At 41.8% G+C, this 19,959-nt stretch overlaps 1 protein-coding gene across 1 annotated transcript in view; it reads left to right on the forward strand.

Annotated features, from left to right (window-relative positions):
* iglon5 (IgLON family member 5) overlaps nucleotides 1-14,879 on the forward strand; it is a 93,274-nt gene extending 78,395 nt beyond the window's left edge. The window contains exons 3-8 of the mRNA XM_044208374.1: nucleotides 2,771-3,003; nucleotides 4,723-4,842; nucleotides 10,888-11,019; nucleotides 11,284-11,404; nucleotides 12,577-12,728; nucleotides 14,711-14,879. Of these exons, the coding sequence (XP_044064309.1) occupies nucleotides 2,771-3,003; nucleotides 4,723-4,842; nucleotides 10,888-11,019; nucleotides 11,284-11,404; nucleotides 12,577-12,728; nucleotides 14,711-14,814 (862 nt within the window). The 3' untranslated portion in view covers nucleotides 14,815-14,879. The remainder of the gene's footprint in view (nucleotides 1-2,770; nucleotides 3,004-4,722; nucleotides 4,843-10,887; nucleotides 11,020-11,283; nucleotides 11,405-12,576; nucleotides 12,729-14,710) is intronic.
* The last annotated feature ends 5,080 nt before the right edge of the window (nucleotides 14,880-19,959 follow it).

Genomic DNA, 19,959 nt, shown 5'->3' on the forward strand with positions numbered 1-19,959 from the left:
ATCACCTTTTCCTTTTACTTAGATGTAACAATAATGATGCACAGGTCAGCTTGTTGCGTGGACCTCTTCAGCGTCCAACCACACCTGCCTAACTGAGTGATAAAGTAGAAATCACAGCTTTCCCCAGCTCCCAACCAAGCAGAAAAACAGCCAACTTGCTTTTTCCACAAGCGTGGATGTGACCTGGCTTGGCAGTACACTCAGCAGTGCAAAAAAAAATCAAAGTCAACATTACTTTCATCACCTTAAAGCCTACACCTCTACAGATCTCTGAACAAATTCCTCTTTTAGTCCTTTTTTCCCTTGAAAGAAGTGTTGGCTTTCCACTAAAATCAAATGTTATTCTGAAGCCAAATACAGTTCTGTCAATATTTGTTAACATCAAGTCTCTCTCAAAGATGGAAATCAAAGAACCAGGATGCTGATCTATAATGTCATCAAGATGTGTAGTCTGAAGCTGTTCCATTGACACTGTGGAGAAGTCAAATCTATAGAATTTATTTGGCCGTTTTCACACCTAAAACTCTAAAGTGAATACACCTGGGAGATAAAATCTGTGCTTTCAATGTCACATATTAATCCTTTACAGTTGGGTATCAGGAAAGCTGTGCAGTAGTGTTACATTACAAACATCTCTTTCTTGTAGCTTAGAGGTAGAGCAGGTGGAAGATTTGCCGTTCAAGATTGGCGGTTCAATCCCTGGTTTCCCCCAAAGTCGAAGTGTCTTTGGGCCAAATTGCTCCCGAAGACTGTGCCATTGGTGTGTGCATAAATGATTAGTTTCTTTCTGATGAGCAGTTGGCACCTTGCATGGTAGCCTCTACCATCAGTGTGTGAATGGGGTGAGTGTGATGTATGTATGCAAAGTGCTTTGAGTGGTTGGAAGACTAGAAAGGTTTGGTCCATTTAGCATTCTTGTTTCTGGTGCCAGCTCCCATGACTTACTGGTGCATAGAACATTAAAAACTTTTTCATGTTAGTGGTGATCCCCTTTGGTTCTTTAAACCAGTAGTTCCCAACCTTTATGACTTATAAACAAAAACTATGCCACTAACTGTGGCTCCTCTACACAAGTTGCATAAGTCTACCAGTTTTGACCAGTTCAACCAAAGGCTCATTATTCTTTCTGAGTTTTTATTTTTTATTTGAATACTTTTTAAAGGCCCAAAGAGGTAACATTATCCAGTAACTCACAGGAAAAAAAACACAAGGATTAGATCAAAGTTTGAAAATCGGTGAATAGATCGGTGCAGAAAAATGTTTTCCTGCTTTGCTCTCCTGTTAACCATCTCCCGGCCCCTCAGGCTTGTTTTGCTTCATCAGTAGAGATGTGATGGCGTATTTTGTAATTAGATGTGTGAAGTTTAGTCTGTACTGGACGGGCAATAACTGACAAACAAAAAGACCAAAGAGCTTTATAAATAAACTCCATTTTCATGTAAAATCACTTTTGCCCAAGTGGCACAAATACTTGTGTTATGCTTGAGACAATGCCATTGTGTTGGCTTTGATGCGGGCCATTAAGATGAGGCACATTTGATGCTATTATGGTGCTCATTTCCTCTGGGCTTGCAGTCCTGTAGCAACATCATCAATGCAGAAGTGATTAATTTTTAAAAATAGATTAATAGAGTGTTTGTACACAGATAATTCATTTATGGTGGGATTTTTTACTATATTGTCTCTTTATGTTAAACCCACCAGCTGCAAATTGAATCTTAATCAAAATAATGTTTTTTTCTTTCTTTGCCTTTATTTCATAACAGAAGTTAGGAATGGTTTGGCCCTTAGGTCATGTGTCAACATCAGCCCACTGCTTTGTAGCCTATTTGTTAAAGACTTCCAAGCTTACCTGCACTGTGGTTGTTATGCATTGTGGTGTCACTGCCACTGACTTGGCAGGTGATCTAAGATCTACCTCAACAGTGATATTTATCCAGGTCATATCAATTAAACATGAGGACTACAGAGGCATTTTCTCACAGCTAGTTGAAGCTGGGTAAGGACATCTAGTGGCCAAGCCAAGAACTCAAGTCACACCTTCAGGCCATGGTTCCTGTTTTGAAGCATGTCACATCTTTTTGGAACAACAGTAGTGATTTACTGTTTTAATCATCACACCATTATAATATTTTACCTTCCCATATCTGTTGTTATTTCCACATATTTTTACATTTATTGCCATTAACTTTACTCATGAGTTTAAGCCAGTTTTAGGCGAATGGCCAATCGAGGAGTGATGCATGATCATTTGAACTGTGTTACCACGAGGTTACAGTAAGGTGAATAAGGTGAATAATAAAGAAAAACACAAATAAATGAGTGGAGAGTCATAATGAATGCAGATGTTATACAGTGCAGGGCACGAGGAATGAGTGGTTTCATTTGGTAGAAAACGATGAGAATCATATGCTATGTCCTATGCAGTCCCGTATTTCCGTATTTCCACCTATGGGAGATGTTCAACTGCGCTCCCCACCATCATCAAAAAACCAAAAGAGGGAGTATTTTTTGGTGTCCCATCCCTTACATAAACTTCAAGAGACTTGTACAGTCTAATCTGAGGTGCACTGAAGCTCTTCTGGTGACTCATGGATGCTTAACACTGTACTTGGACATTTAATGTTGGTTTTTCCATTGATACGTCACCCATTTGTATATCTGTAACAATGATAAATGTAATGATAAAACACCTCTCAACAGTATTTACTATCAACCCTAAACATCAAACAGGCCCCTTAACTGTTAATCACATCCTGTCCTCACACAGATGTCGGATCGATGAGGAGGTGACCCACAAGGCCTGGCTGAACCGCTCTAACATCCTGTTCACGGGCACAGACAAGTGGTCGCTGGACAAGCGTGTGACGTTGGCTAACAGTAACAACAGTGACTTCTCCATCCACATCGACAAGGTCCAAGTAACCGACGAGGGGCCCTACACTTGCACCTTCCAGGCCAATAACAAACCTCGCATCGCCCACGTCTACCTCATTGTCCAAGGTCAGCAGCTGAGTTGAGACAGAATAGGAATCTGCTATAAGTGTTTACTGTATCTGGTACAGGTGCTGGTTCATTTCCCTAATATGTCTGCAGATTTTATTGCCACTGCAGCTACAAAGAAATATGTGTGCACCCTGTTACTGTAAGCAGCCTTGGATAAAAACATCCGCTAAATGGCTTAATTATGCATTTCGTCATTCATCCAAGCGTAGTGCTGTCTATTGGGTGTGATTGAGGTTTGACATCAGGGGAAGCAATTAAGATTTTCTATGGTTACGTTTCAGTGTTCCTTTCCTGTTAAATCATGCTTAAATGTATGCTTAAATGTATGATAGACAACTTTTTTATGATGTTTGAGCATTTAAGGTTGGTATTTATGGTTATATCAAAATGTAATTACTTGATTATGTCTTGAAAGCTCAATTGGCCTATGTGTGTGTGTGGCTACAGTAAAGCAAGTCTAGTGTAGGTGACAGATAACCAGAAAGTCAGTTGCAATAAGAAGGCAGAGTCCAAGCCCATTTGTTATTTCCATGTGGCCAGTTATTGTTACTTTATAAACAGAAAGTTAGGCAGATCAGATGGATGAGGATGTGTGTGGAGGAGATGAGGTACACAGGGAGGCTGTCCAACTGCCTGACTACATAACTGACAGTGCAGGACAACGACTGAGGCTCAGTCATCAACTCAGCAGCTAAGTGAGTGAGAGTCCGACTGATCCTGAGTGACACGATGTATTGGCACAGGACTGCCCAGAGGATGGATCTCAGACTTTTCCCCCCTGCGTGCATTCATTTGTATGCATATTTTGGACTGTATGTAGTGCAGATAGCAGTTATACATCACCAGCAGAATGAAACTGAAAACCCTTAACAGGATACATTAGGTACATTCTGCTGGAATGAAAACACAAGGCCTGGCTCACAGCTCATAGGTGGCGGGGACAATGTCAGCTGCTTACTAACAGAGTTTTCACATCGCACTGCAGCCAAACAAACACTCTTGTCTGCAGGGTCCAAAGCTTGGCATAGATGACCATATATACCTAATTCCAAGTCGCCTGCAATTTCAGCCCTAGCTTGATATCGCACAAAATAATTACACCCTCAAGTCAGTGCATCAAGCAGAAGCAGGTTCACTGCCACTCCAATCTGTGCTTTATCGCTGCAAGTATTCAACTCCAGCTAGATAGAGAAAAATAGGATCCTCAGTAGATGTGTCGCAAAAAAGCAATCTCAGGGCCAAGCTCATTAAAAACAATGATAATGGGCTATTTAAATTCAAGGGCCATCTTGTTATCAAACTAACTACATGCATAGCGCTCCAACAGTTTGTGAGTTTGGGACAAAACGGTATTCAGGAGTGGTCATTCACTTAAAAAGTAGAAGTAAAAATTTCTGGCTACAACTTCTACAAAGGTCCTTCTTTTTTTTAAAGATCAGATTAGATTAGATGTCAGAAGAAGGAGATTTTAATGCCCATTTGCAGCCATTTAGAATTCAGTGCATTTTAAGTAGACGGTCAAGCATATTGTTGCACAGTTCAGTAAGCTCTCAGGCACAGATCATTAATCAGCTGATTGCCTGTCGGTCTTAGGTGCAGGGATTTGCATCATACTTTAAACACCTTAATAGGCTGTAAGGCCATACCTTATCAATAATTTATGAAATAAAAGGGGATTTTGAGGTCATATTATAATAGCATGATCTTGTTTTTCAGTGCCGGCCAGAATTGTCAACATTTCAAAAAACGTGTCGGTGAACGAAGGAGAGAATGTAAACCTCTACTGTCTGGCAGTGGGTCGGCCTGAGCCCACCGTCACCTGGAAAGACCAGAAATGTAAGCTACCCCTTCTTGTTTGCTTGTCTTCAGATCCAGAGATCTCTTGTTCACAGCTTCACCTTTATCTCCCCGTCTTCACATTCATCCCTAACCCTGTTTGGTCTTTTATAGCCTTTTTTTTTTCCTTCCATCCTAAAGGCTTATCAGCGTTCAGCCCATGTCCACATCTTTATCCCCCATTCAGTAGTCATCATTCTTAAACCCAGCTGTGTAGTCTGTCCCCATCTTGAATTTATACTCTCGTATTTTCCCTATGTCCCAATGTTTTGTCCCAAATAACCACACATTATACATAATTATCCCCACCGCGCCACCTGTAATCATCAGCATCTGTCTTCATCCACCATGTCAACTGGCATCACGATGCCAACTGACGCTAACAGCCACTTTTGGCATTAAGTCAGCTATTTTTAGCTTTCATCAGTGTGTGGAATCAGAACTAGTTCAGGGTGGTCAGGATGCATGGCTTGATATGAAGTCAAATCCATTTGATTTGATCAGCATAGCATTTATGCCCTATCTGTTCCCATCATTGTCACCACTAATGTCCAAAGTCAGGCAAATAACCATTAGGTGGCCTCTAGAGATTGGATGGTTTTAGGTTTTATTAGAACTGTAATGTTAGTGCTGTGTCATCTGTTTGCACATAAAGAAAATTGCTGTGTACTGAATATACCACTGTGCTATGACTCAATATTCCTAGGTGTATTTTACTACAGTAATTGTTAGCATTTAAGCAGAGAATGCTCGTCTCATTTGACTTATGTAGTTTTCTTATACAATGTTTGTTGTTCCTGTCAGTTTGGCTGTAATTTTGTCTTTTTTGCATGTGCAACACTCATTATTGCATGTAGCAAAATATCAAAACTGAATAGACATACAAGACGTTTTGTTTTCAGAGACAAGCATATTATCTATTTTGTCTGATATGCCTTGGATAATCGGACTGTACTTCGATATGCTTTTTGTTGTTTTCATTTCCTTTATGGATTGGGTTTCATAGTAAATATAACAGAAGAAGGATCATTATTTTTTACTTTAAAGTGTTTTGAAAGTCAAATGGTGGTCTCTTTGTGAGGCTGCATCAGTGTCACCAAAGTGATGGTTAAAGCATTTTTATCATACAACAGGCTGAGTTGTAGCTTGACTACAACAGCAGCAACACAGATCAAATGCAGCACAGAGACAGCAATAATAAATTGGTCAGTACTCAACACGATGTAATTATACTGTTAGGCCAATAAATGCACAACCTATACTGTACTGCTGTACTTACAGACAGCTTTGAGCTTGCTCAGAGGTCTGTTCCTCCTCCTCTCTCCTTTGTTTGTCCCTGGGTTAGCTTGCTGTGCATGCAATGTCCTTCTCTGCACAGTTAGTATTTGTGAACCTACACAGTACAGTACCTCAGGCAGGGACAGGAGAGGAGAGGCAAAAAGGAAAGCATGCATGAACGCACACCTGCAGCAAACACAACCTTACGTCACAAACTCTGTGCAGTTGTCCTCACTTGCAAGCCTACAGCATTTCTCCTCTGTCAGCAGTAATCCTCCCTCTCTAACCACCCCCACTATCTCACACCACCTCCCCCCCTCTCTCCCCCTATAACCCCTCAGCTTGCAGAGAAAGAGATAGGGGCCGCATTGCTATTCCATGGGAGTCTCTGCAACCAAGCCATGAGTTGCAGGAGACCAGGGGCGGTGGAGAAAGGGGGGGTGGACGAGCCCAAAGAAACAGCAAGAAGCTGCCAGCCATCTGTCCCCATTACTCAAAGACTACATAGAGAAACTGCGGGGGGGCAGTGTATGTGGAGGTTGGGTGGAGAATGTGTGTGTGTCAGGAGGTAGTAGGATAGGAGGAGGTGCACCTCAGAGGTGAGACCTGCTAAAAATCTTCAACCCCTTTGCAACTTGTCCACAGTTACCAGAGTCCTTACTAATAAACAGATAGTGATGCTGTTCTGCACTGTTTGCATGCGCTGCCTCTTTCATTTTCACCAAAGCACAGATATAATCTGTTGCACCCATTCACTCTCACTGGCATCCATCAGTTGACCCACGCAGAGATATACAGGCATTCTGTCTCATTCAGTCAAATATACCAGCGCATCAGGGGCTTATCATTTGACATCCCATCCGTTAAAAGACACACAGGCACACAGGCTTAGCATGAATGAATGGAGGCTTGTGGTGGTAGGGAGGACGAGGACGATATTATGATAAGCATATAGAGTGTATACATTTGACAGAGACTGATTGGGATTTGGGAGTTGTGACATTACTAGTATGTGTTGTGTACATGTGGACCCAAAAGCTTGACTCAACAATGGAGCAGGTAGGATTTTCTATTTGTTACAATTGTGAGATTACAAATTAAATATTACATGCCACATCTCACATGCCCATTAAGATAATTAATACAGTGGAATGTATATGCAAAGTAGCCATTATTCTCTGGCTACATATCAGTAACACTAAACTGCTAAAGAAAAATTATTCACACTGAGTCAAAGTTCAGTTCTGATAAATGTATTGCTTATTTATTGGACAATTGCAAAAGGATAAGAAATACATTCTGCAAACTACCAGTAGCCTAAGCCTACAGATGGATCTAACAGGATGTAAATATTTTAGGGACATCCTGTAAATTCTTTGAAGCAGCCTTTTGTCACTGCCCCCTGCTGCTGCCGCCTGATCTTATCCACTTTCCAGGGAAGGTGTAGTTCATCTCAAACAAGCAGATTGCGTGTGGGTATAAATACTGAGTTGGGTTGATGAGGGACAGGTGTGGCTCAACGAGAGAATGAATAGCAGGTCTGCAGGTTGGGTGTGGAAATCAGATGATTGCATAAGGCAGGGATGTCTGAAGGCATCATGTCAACAGCTGGAGAGACAGCGTTGCCAGAGAGTGCAGTCAAGTTTATATTTCAACTGTAAAATGTCCTGTTCAGAACACAATTCTTTAATAAACAAATGTAAGGTGTCCTTATTAAAAATATTTATGTGTGCAGTTCCCCAGTAGCTCACCTGGGAGAGTGCACGCACCATACACAAGGCTGAGTCCTTACCACAGCGGAACAAGATCAAATCTACAGTTTAATTTTAAAAAACGGCAAATAATTTCCTATAACAGTTAGGCACTGTAGTGTTTAGCAAACATTACTCAAAGATGAGTAAATATTGTATTTGTTGGGAACTATTTTCAGCCATGGATTAAGACATATTAGTGAGTATTTACAGCAGGATGGTGTATGTGGGATTGATTCAAAATACACTACAGTGTTCATGTTTATGATAATAAAGGAACATCAGTGCAACAGTGTGCCTTATTGATTTGTGTTTTAAATAGTTTTTGGACAACAATGGAGGTTTATTGCACAGAGGAATAAGATGTATCAGGCTTTAGCTACACAGACAATACGATCGATTTATTTTTGGTTTTGGTATTTTCATGGGATTTGTTGACCATAAGACATTTAGGTATCAGCCTCAAAAATCCAGTATTGGTCAGGCTCTAATAGAAACAAAGGAAATGTAACTAAGGAAAGAATGTGGAAGAAACTACTTGGATAGAAAGCTATGGAGTAATTTTAGGCATGTGTGAGGAATGCCAGAGCAAGGTAGCCTTCCTGGTTTAAATTCTGTTGTAGCTTCATTTAGCTCAACTAACACACCTTTCAGCCCTTTACTCTTACAAATGACAGCTTTTACAGTCTGTCAGCCTGTCCATCCTTCTCTGTTTTAACCTGACATTAGACCTCTCTGCCTCGATGGTAGTTTTTGTAATGGAAATGGATAAGAGGAGCTGAGAAATCAAGTGCCCTGATGATCTAGTCAGGCCCAAAGTGCTGCCGGGGAAATAGAGCACGGTTTCATTGTAGGGCAGTCCAGAACCCCAGATCCTTTTTTTCCCCCTCTCTTTTCAGGTGCAATCCAACTATCTCTGGTGGTCAGGAGTCAGGCTCCTTCAAAAGCCATAAGTGGTTGATGGAGCAGTATTTTACAGGCTATTGTAGGAGTGCCAGGGGCCGGCTCCAGTCAGATATGATCTCCCACCAAAGTGGAGAGAGGTGTGCGATGCCGGTCCAGAGATCTCGGGGGATGGAGAGGGAAGGAAAGAAAGGGAGTGCGAAAGGGCTGCTTTGCACTGTCATTACATCACACATAGGTGCTAGGGAAGAAAAGTCCATGAAAGAACCAACCACATCAAATACCCAACATGACATCTCTCTGTTTGCCTCTTTATGATGCTGTTTCTCTCTTTTTCCTGTATCTTTATATCTGTGTATCTCTTTCAGTCTCTTGCTCAGTATCTCTTGCAAATTACCACTCTCTCTCTCTCTCTCTCTCTCTCTCTCAGTCTGTAATACACTTTCTAGCGCTCAATTGCTCTCATTTTTTATTTTCTTTTTATTTCTTGGAAGTCATCTGTAACAGCGTGTGTGTAATTTCTCCAGTGCTAGTTGTCTGATCTTCTATCTTTTTCTCCCCTTTTCCCCTCTATGCCGCCACAGCTTCCCCCCTCTGGCAAAGTTGGGTACTCTGCCTGCTTGACAGAGATGTCACAAGAGAGCTATACTTATTAGACTAATGGAATGAGTGAATAACATTGCACCCACCCCACCCCATCACCGCGGTTGCTGGTCTGCACTCACTCGGGTGGCACAAGCAGCCATCACGCGGTTGTCGCTTGCTGCTCAGCCTCTGCCGCAGCAGCTGCAAATAATCGTCTCCAGCTCAGTAGCTGCACTAATAATCCACCAGTATAATCTTCAATTAGAACCGCCGCGCTAATCTCTGACAGGAATAATCATGGCGTTTAGTGTCTTTTTGTGTGTGTGTGTGTGTGTGTGTGTGTGTTTGCGTCGATGTTGCTCATAAAAGTGCTCAGGAGCCGTTTGTGTGTTTGTGAGGGGAAGTAAAGGTCCACTGATTGACAGTGGTTGTGTGTATGTTTAGGGGGGCTTTGAAAGGGAAAAGTGAGCTGCAATTTAAGAGCTGGATTTCCTTGTTAGTGGTGAGATTATATATTATGTCGTGTTCCACAGTCTGACTTCTTTAATGGGGTAAAGGGGAGAAAAAAAGGCCTAATGGTTTTGGAGGCTGTGAGACAGCTGGCTGCTAAGACTTGCAGGGAGGAGGGTGTGCGCTCTCACTCTCATTCTTCTTCTCTCTCTGCTCTCCTCTCTCTGCCACTGTCGATCCAATAACACCCCCAACATCCATTCCCTCACATGAAGGAGCAATAACTTGTAGTTCGTCCCTTCGACTCTCCCCTCTGAAGAGATTCTGTGGCTGTTTGTCGCCCTGGGAAAAAGAGCCAAAGTGTGAGACTGACTAATTTGGTTTTGGGTGCACCTGGGAGTTTGTCAACATCAAATAACAGCCAAATATTCTTCTCACTAGTAATGTAGTGAACAAGCCGTCACCCCCTGGTGTGTCCACTGCTTGGAAGCAAAGCTTACAATTTCCCCTGACACTATAAAAGTGTCAAATCATGTTTACTTACTTTGCATCTATACAAACATTCACCAACCGACCCGTTATTTTACTGAACAAACCAGCTTGAGGCCCTTAGTTTGGGTCCTGAGACAAATATTATTGAAATATAATCAGTCTTTCTTGATATTAGATATTTCATTAGGGCTTGTTGATAATTCAGTATTAATTTTTTTGTGGAATTGTATTCTTATTAATTTCATGTTGTTGTTTTCTGTTGTCCAAATGAATGATTCCAAGCAGCAAATTGTAATTAAAATTAAACAAAATGAGAACATTTTTGATTGTTGTCTGATATAACCCAGTTCATTGAATTAAATATTGTTTTGCATATTTTATATATAATCTTACTTTGTGATATATCAGTTTGGGACAAATGTCAAATGAACATCATGATATTGACTTCCACCATATCAACCTATATGTCAGTATGATCTTAAATCATCTTAGCTGTAAGTTGGGTGTCAGTCCACCTGTAGCGCCTGTAGCCTGATACCTTGCATTTGATATATAGTGACTTTTGACATCTGCCTAATGTCAATAGATGGGTTGGTGAGTGAGGGGGAGTTCCTAGACATCACAGAGATCAAGAGGCAGCAGGCTGAGGACTACGAATGCATCACCAACAATGGAGTGGCTCCGCCCGATCAGCGCAAGGTCAAGGTCACAGTCAACTGTAAGTATCTCTTTCTGTGACACACAACAGCCCAGTGGTGATAATTCAACTTACACTGGACCTCCCATGTTATAGCACAATGATATATTAATGATATATGTAAATACTGTAGATGCATTATTATGTATGAATTCATACATCTTAATTTTGTTCTCTCCGGGGTTTTATTATTTGCAAGTGGCCTGACCGAAGGCACATGTACACTAATTGCTGAATTCCCTCCTTCCATTTGTCCATTCTTTCCTCCCTCGTTTTCTCTGCCAGACCCTCCCATGATCACAGACATGAAGAACATGCCAGCCCATTTGGGTAAGACGGCCATCTTGCGCTGTGAAGCCATGGCAGTCCCACCAGCTGCCTTCGAGTGGTACAGAGATGACCACAGGTGAGCTCACCCAAGAGTTCAGTGCATTTTTTTTTTTTTGACCATGTCCACACTAAGCCAGCTGAACGTAAAATGCATGTTTTCCTATGGCCTTTGGGCCTCACTAAGCAAATGTTTTTCACACCCAAAATTAAGCTTTTTGCCACATGCTCTACAAATGGAAAAATCCCAAAACACCGGCCTTGCATTTTAGTGTTGATCTGGAAAACTGAGCGTTAGAAACAATGACAATGGGGGTGTAGCGGTGAAGTTAAGAACTTTTCCTCTAACCCACTTTGTGAGAACTCTTTTTAAATGTCGGTAGAGCTGATGACATAGGTGTCAGTATTAACATGTATTTTTGATTTGTGACATTGACATTGATTGACCAACTATGCAGCAGCACAGGAATAACAGTTTAACATGTAGTTATGAGCCTCAAACGAATCTTTGTTTTTACCCAATCAGTTGTGCTGAGCAGAATAACCAAGCTGTATCTGTCCCTCTTCTTAAACAGTTTGCTGTTTAAGAAGAACCAAAGAGGACGGAAAAGAGATTATTGTTTTGGCTTTTCAAGGTGAACAGAGATCTTTACAAAAACAAACTGAAAAATCTAGTCATTTTCATATAAAAAAGCCTTTTCAGATTCAGCCGACTTGCTGTGGACATAGTCTTGGCTGCCATCCATTTGCCTAACCTCTGACATTAGTATAGGTCTGAGACAATCATGTATGTTTTTTGCTCTCTGAAAAAATATTGCCTTGTTGGAAACCTATTTGCTCTCTATTACCTACACACAATCTGTCCTTCCAAGTTTGCAAAAGGTCCCAGAGAGCATAGAAAAGTTAGGGTGATTTGGCATGAGGCAAAGCAAGACACAGAAGTACTTAGACAAGCCTTTGCCAGCCAGAGAGAGCTGTTAATAGAGTATAATGGGTCCCAGCAGGAGGTCTCTGTTATTTATGGACTGTTAGATTTCACTATTAGTACAAGGTGAGACAGAGCCGATGTGTGGAGGGGGACTGTGTTGCTTGGTCGTCTCTGGAGAGACAAAGAAAAAAGCCTCTTATGCAGGTTGAGTCACTAGGTGTGATGTTATGTTGTGTTATCTTTTTTTTTTTCTGTCACAAACTTTTTCTCTTTTTCTTCCTGCTTCCTTCCTTCGCTTTTGTTTCCCCACCACCACCACCCAGGCCGGTAGAGAGTGACAACACCCTGAGGATCAAAAACGAGAGGACGCGCTCGCTGTTGCTGTTCACCAATGTGACAGAGAAACACTTTGGCAACTACACTTGCTTTGCCTCAAACCGTCTGGGGGCTTCCAACGCCAGCATGCTGCTGTTTCGTAAGTTATCACACAGAACTACATGCAAGTGCATGTACACAATGACACAGTGTACACATGTATGCAAACCCAAGCTTTTCACATATACACTCTCACATTTATCTCATGACTATCAATCAATGTGCAAGAGTTTGAATAGACGTTACACAATACCACAAAACGATACATATGCAATGAAACACTGTTTTTCTCACTTCGCCTCGTCTCATTTTTGCTCTGCGCACAGCATTTTCTCAGCCCTCTCCTCCCTCCTTTTTCCCATTTTCGTTATTCTCCGCCCCATTAAAGCTTTGCTTGCCTATATTACCATCTCTCTCTCTCTCTCTCTCTCTCTCTCTCTCTCTCATTCATTCATTCATGCTCTCACCCTCCATCTCTCGTCCATACACATTCCTGCGTGCACACACACAGACTGTCGCTCTGCTCTGTCCCGTTATGCAAGAAGTTGTCATTTCACTCCAAGCCCAATTCACATTAACCGTCCCCAATGAGCGATTTCCTACCCTTCCATTTTCTGTCACCCTCTCTCCCCCTCTTTAGTGCATTCGGCATTACCATCTTAAGTGAGTCCTTCATCTATCCCCTTTTCTTCTTTCATTCCTTTACCCATTATCTCGGCCAGTCTCCCTTCAATGACTCACTCCCCCGTCAGACCCATACATCTTCCTGCTCTCTTTTTCCACCACCGCTGCCACTTCTGTCAGCCTATCTCTCCATCATCTGTCCTTTTGCCTCCTCTTTCCTTCCTAATCTCCTCCTGCCATCATTAGAACACAACAAACCCCTTTCTGTTCTGGACCAGGCATGGAAAATCAGACCATAATCGGACTTTTGTGGCATTTCTATTCATACGCCGTCCCTCACTGTCATTGCCTCCCCTGACTTTGTTTCCCTGCTTTTGTACCTTTTGTTCACCATTTTAAAGGTGCCACATGTAGCATTTTAACATCAACAACCCACTATCACATCAAAATTGGCATATTATTGTAATTACCTTCAACCATTGAGCCCATTACTGAGACCATTGGCAGCTTAGCTTAGCTTCCACTCTACACTGTCACATTATAAGCCACCAGGTTAGATTTTGTAAATCTACTAGACTGCCTAATGGCACAAAACAGGAAGAAAGACAGTTAATTAAGGTTTTCTTGCAATTGTCATTTCAATCGTGATGTAATTTCATGTCCCAAATATGATTTTCTTGATGGTATATGGTGGTATATCAGAGGTTATCACTGCAGCATTTATGGCTTTGTAATTTGAGATTAATTGAATTATATAATTCAATAGACTTTCTCACCATGGACATTTTGACTTTTCAAACACAGGTGTAACTAATAACATTAATTATAGCTGCATTCCATTTAGGTTTTCCAGTTCCAAGGTGCTTGTATTGTACATGCTAGCTCACTGGCTTAGATTTCTGGTAAATGTGAATAGAACAAAGCCTTCATAAATGTTATTAGTTTCACAAGTCAAAATATCACCCCCGAAGGTCTACAACACGTTAACGCCAGCAGTTCATGGCTTTGTAATTTGAGATTAACCACATGGTACTGAATTAAGAACTTCAATAGACCTTTCTTACAGTTTTCATTTTGACGTGTCAAAAGGTGAAATTAATAACATTAATAATGGCTGCATTATTGATTGATATGATAAAAAACAACACATTAAAGAAACAGCTTCAGATGGTGCAATGAGTGTAAAGCTGTTGGAATATGAGAAATGTAGTTAAAAAAATTTATAACACTATTTTACTATTGTAGAACACAGGATATGTCTTAATGGTTTACAGTAATTATGCCAAGGCATCAGAATTAATTTGGTTAATTAATTGTAATATGTTTAAAAAATGTATACAAGCTGTCACAGAGACCCCTTACTTCTAGCAGTGTTAGTAGCTTTCTGTGTTTAATTATACACATTTCTCCTTTTTCCCCTCCCTCCTCTCTTCTTTTGGTCCTTCTGTTTTCATCCAGGACCGGGGGCCATACAGGGGCGAGGGACCGGTTTACATGCAGGAATGAGTGTCAGCCTGTGTGTTTGGGTTTCCCTCTCTGCTGTTCTTCTGCTGAAGGTGTAAAGATCGAGCTCCACCTGGAATTGTCCCTAAACGTCCCTGAAAGCCCCCACCCTTCCCGCTGGAAGGGTGGGGCCTCAGAAGAAGGAAATGAAATTCTTTAATTACGAACCCATCACTGTGAACAAAAAGAATATGCATTAATCCAGGAGCCATTGAATCATTGCATAAAACACACAACCACATCACACCCCACCCCCCAAAACCCCAGCACCCTCAATTCAATTTCAAGGTCAAATCATTGTCATCATCTCTTCCTCCCTCTCTCACACACACAGTCTGTCTCCCTCTCTTTCAGTCTGTACTTCCCTCCTCACCTTGTTTTCCCCTCATTATTACCACTGGGCTGATGTTGATAGAGAGTGTATATTAATGATTATTGTGTCAGTGAACAATGAGAAAATAGATAATCTAACAACTGGATGATCATTTATGTAATATACTACATAGACTAATGACTGACCTACAATGTTTGCCTTATGAAAATGATAGATAAAATCACTATTATGGTGGATATTTATGGAAATATAGTTATAATGTGGTACTGGCGGTCATGTGACCTTTTAAAAATTGTCCAATTGGTGACCATGTGAAGTGTCACCCTTTGATCACACACACACACCTACACACACACACGTATGGCTTTTTGATTTTAACTGTGTAGCAGTGAAGCTGCTATGAATGATGTCAAAATGTAGAAAAAAGGGTGGGTGGTGACGGCGTCAGTCTTAATTACCCCTTTATGTAATTTGGGGGGTTTATACCAAGGTTTCGCATGTAGACCCCCTCACTACCCAAACCTTTTTAGCCCCCCCCTCCCCTCTGTTCAACGTGCTCTGTCTAGTCGACCTTCGCATCGCTATAGTGTTCTCTGCTCCGTGTCACCCCCCTCCTCCCTCCGTCTTCCGCCCCAGTGTAAATATATGCAGTACAGAGGCCACGCCAGCGACCTCAAGTTGCTTGGCGCCCAACGACATCTCCCATCAGCCTCGACTACGCTCCAGTTTTCTGAAGCAGCAAGAGACTGTCCAGGGACAACAATATCTTCTGTTTCAAAGCTGCAGCTCCATTCTCTTTGTCGCTTGTTGATAGCATGTACCGGTTAGAAATGTTCCTGTTGTGAGTCCATACTCCCTACACTCTCTCCCTCCTCCCTCCCCTCCCTCTCTGTCTGTTTTACTCTGCAAGGTTACCTGCTTTTACTTTTTTGGTGTTAATAATAGTACAGATGATGATGATGTTAATAAGTATTTGAATAACTATGAATAGTAATTCCATGTGAGAAAAAAAAAAGAACAAAATCTGATGGTAATGAGCCGTGCGTGGGGAAAAAACATTTTGTACTTTACTCTGAGAAGTCACACACATTGAACGACTACAATGAAAAAACAAACAAAAAAAGATGTAAAGTTTTCGAAGTGATGTGCTCTATTTTGCCATGACAAGCTTTTTAAAAACGCATTTGAAACAGTCTGAGGGATTATTTCATCCGAGTCCAGAAGCATTGAATGATGATGTAATTTATAATTTGTAACAGTTTATGTATTGGACTCTTTTTGTCATGCTGTTAACTGCATCACACACACATTTACAGCATATTTGTCCACTTATCATAGTATGTCTCTCTCCGACCAGCTAGATTAATGATTTGGATCCATGTCAGTCTCTGGTCGTGGCTGTAGTCGGTTCTTGTTTGGCCAGACTGCAGGGAGATAAAGATGTAATTAGCCATTACCTGTGGCTGGCTAAGTGAAGGAGCCTGGGCTCCACCTGTCCCTCCTACCAGCCAGTGATGGCCCCCATAAATCAAGCTCAATCCTGCCACTGACAGGAATCCTCTTCAAGGACAACCTCGCCTTGGTGTGCCAGTACTCCCTCCAATGTGTACCTGCGACATGCAGGCATGGGCACTACAAAACCCCCATGGCACAATTATCCATCCAGTTCCCCTGCACAGCACAAACAGTGGGAGGTAAGCCCATATTTCAACACGGTGGCACTCGTTTCTCTGCTGAAACACTGTGCCACTTACATGCAGGGACTATATGCAAATTTGCCATAACGAGCCTGCACGGAGAGATGAGTTTATCCCGGCTGAACCCTGACTACTGCGACCTTAAAGGGGAATTACTCAGTATTGAATCAATTGTCTGAATGTGTTATGTTTGATTTTGTTTCAAACCAGCAATAACCCCTAACTCTACTGTGCAAAGTATCAGATATGGTTAAAGCTGTGGTGTAATATCTGAAAAGTTTCCATTAACAAGGTATATCAAATGAGTCTGTTGTTGTACTTTTACTGTGTACAGTACTCTGAAATGATTGTGAATCTCTGTTTAAATGGCCCTTAATCTAAAACACTACATGTTGTACTCAAAAAGTCTTGCCCTCTGCTATGTAGTCGGGTTGTCTGTGTGACAGAACACACACTGTTTGTGCATGCATTTTGTTGCTCCAAAAATAATGACGGATTCCATTTCAAGCACAAGAGCAGGTCATTTGGTCAATGGCTTTTTTCTGTCTCATCACTTTTTCATCCTCTCACTCTCTGTCTTTCATGCTGCTTTTCTTTTTTTTTACTAACATACTGTTACATGTCACCGTCCCACTGGGTTTGTCAGTGGCATATAACATCTGTATGTACATAATCTGTTCTTGATGAAGAAAAAGAACAAAAAACGGAAGAAAACATAAAAAAAAAACACGGACAAAAAAATAACTTGTCATGTTTCTCAATGTGGGTTTGAAAAAAGCACGTCAATGTTCGTGTATGGGTGGATTTTGAAAAAAAAAAAACAAGCCAATATTGTATGTTGTGTTCAGGTTTATGGGTAAAGGGTCCATATGGAGGGTAATTCGGGTAATATGACTTGAAATCGTGACTGGTGATAAACAGAATGTGGGCTTTTGTATAAACAAACAGCAAAAGAACATGTTTTCATGAGTCATGATGTATGTAAATGAATCACACTTCTGGTGCAAGAGAGGAGGACTGGAGATGGTGTGGGCAAGGGGAGGCTGCAGATCCCCTGGGTGCGCAATTGGAGGGTAGTTGAGGATGCTGTTGAGAGCGCACCCGGTCTGATGGGCCTGTGGGAGGATACACTGACAATGCAAAGCTGAGAGCCAGAGAGAGATGGGTTGACACTAACCAGACAGTGAACTCTCCATTTAGGGGAAGAAGACAGATAGGCGCTCATATTGCATTTCCAAACTTGGGCGCTGTGGTCTTTCCCAGGGGAAGGTGTACCACACACTATTTATGGTTGCACTATGTAATATGAATAGCATTAACATAGCCTTGATCACAAACACAGCCTGGCCTACTTCAAGTGTATAAATAACACCCCAACTGGGGTTCAGTGAGTTTACAGTGATATAAACAAGACGTTTGCTTGGCCCCTAATTACATTTGGTGCACCCTGATGAGAAAGTGTTGATTGGCTCCTGCAGCTGAAGGTTATGATGATCTGTTTACAGAATCTTTGTTAATAAGGTACCATGAAGCTGTTGTTTAGAGCTCAGAAAACTAGGACGTAGTAGTAGTTTATAGTACATATTGCACTTTTGTTTATTTGTGTACTTTTGTTTGTTTTTGTTTATGCTAAGATCTAATCAATGCACATGTGATAGCTGGGAAAGGAGGTGAATTTATATAGTTGTAAATGAATGGCACTTTATTTGTTAACATATCAGTGCAGTGTTATAACATGGAGTTTAGTAATAGGGTTTGTAATATACTTTGAAATACAGTATATTTAACAGTTTCGGAGGACTGTGCCTTTTCTGAGAAGAGTCAGGTTATGAAGTTCTTTAGTGCTCTTTAGATACTGCACATCGTTTCTGAACTTCTTCTTTTCCTTTCGGCTGTTCCCTTTCAGGGGTCGCCACAGCGAATCATGTGCCTCCATCTAACCCTGTCCTCTGCATCCTCTTCACTCACACCAATTAACTTCATGTCCTCTCTCACTACATCCATAAATCTCCTCTTTGGTCTTCCTCTAGCAGCTCCAACCTCAGCATCCTTCTACCAATATATTCACAGTCTCTCCTCTGAACATGTCCAAACCACCTCAATCTGGCCTCTCTGACTTTATCTCCGAAACATCTAACATGAGCTGTCCCTCTGATGTACTCATTCCTGATCCTGTCCATCCTCGTCACTCCCAAAGAGAACCTCAACATCTTAAGCTCTGCTACCTCCAGCTCTGCCTCTTGTCTTTTTTTCAGTGCCACTGTCTCTAAGCTGTACAACATCGCTGGTCTCACCACCGTCTTGAACACCTTTCCTTTCATTCTTGCTGATACTCTTTTATCACACAACACACCTGACACTTTTCTCCACCCGTTCCAACCTGCTTGCACTCGCCTCTTGACCTCTTTTCCACAGGCTCCATTGCTCTGAACCGTTGACCCTAAGTACTTAAAGTCCTGCACCTTCTTCACCTCTGCTCCCTGTAACCTCACTGTTCCACCTGGGTCCCTCTCATTGACACACATGTATTCTGTCTTACTGCGGCTAAGCTTCATTCCTCTGTTTTCCAGAGCAGACCTCCATCTCTCTAGATTTTCCTCCACCTGCTCCCTGCTCTCACTGCAAATCACAATGTCATCCGCAAACACAATAGTCCATGGAGATTCCTGTCTAACCTCATCTGTCAGCCCGGCCATCACCAGAGCAAACAAGAAGGGGCTCAAAGCCGATCCTTGATGCAAACCCACCTCCACCTTGAACTCCTCTGTCACACCTACAGCACACCTCACCACGGTCTTTCAGCTCTCATACATGTCCTGCACCACTCTCTGCCACTCCAGACTTCCTCATACAATACCACAGCTCCTCTCTCGGCAGCCTGTCATACGCTTTCTCTAAATCTACGAAGACACAATGCAACTCCCTATGACCTTCTCTGTACTTCTCCATCAGCATCCTCAGAGCAAATATTGCATCTGTTGTACTCTTTCTAGGCATGAAACCATATTGCTGCTCACAAATGCTCACCTCTGCCCTTAGCCTAGCTTCCACTGCTCTTTCCCACACCTTCATTGTATGGCTCATCAGTTTTATTCCTCTGTAGTTGCCACAGCTCTGCACATCTCCCTTGTTCTTAAAAATTGGCACCAGTACACTCCTCCATTCCTCGGGCA

The sequence above is a fragment of the Siniperca chuatsi genome, linkage group LG9 (genome assembly GCF_020085105.1).
Source record: "Siniperca chuatsi isolate FFG_IHB_CAS linkage group LG9, ASM2008510v1, whole genome shotgun sequence".
NCBI lineage: Eukaryota > Metazoa > Chordata > Actinopteri > Centrarchiformes > Sinipercidae > Siniperca > Siniperca chuatsi.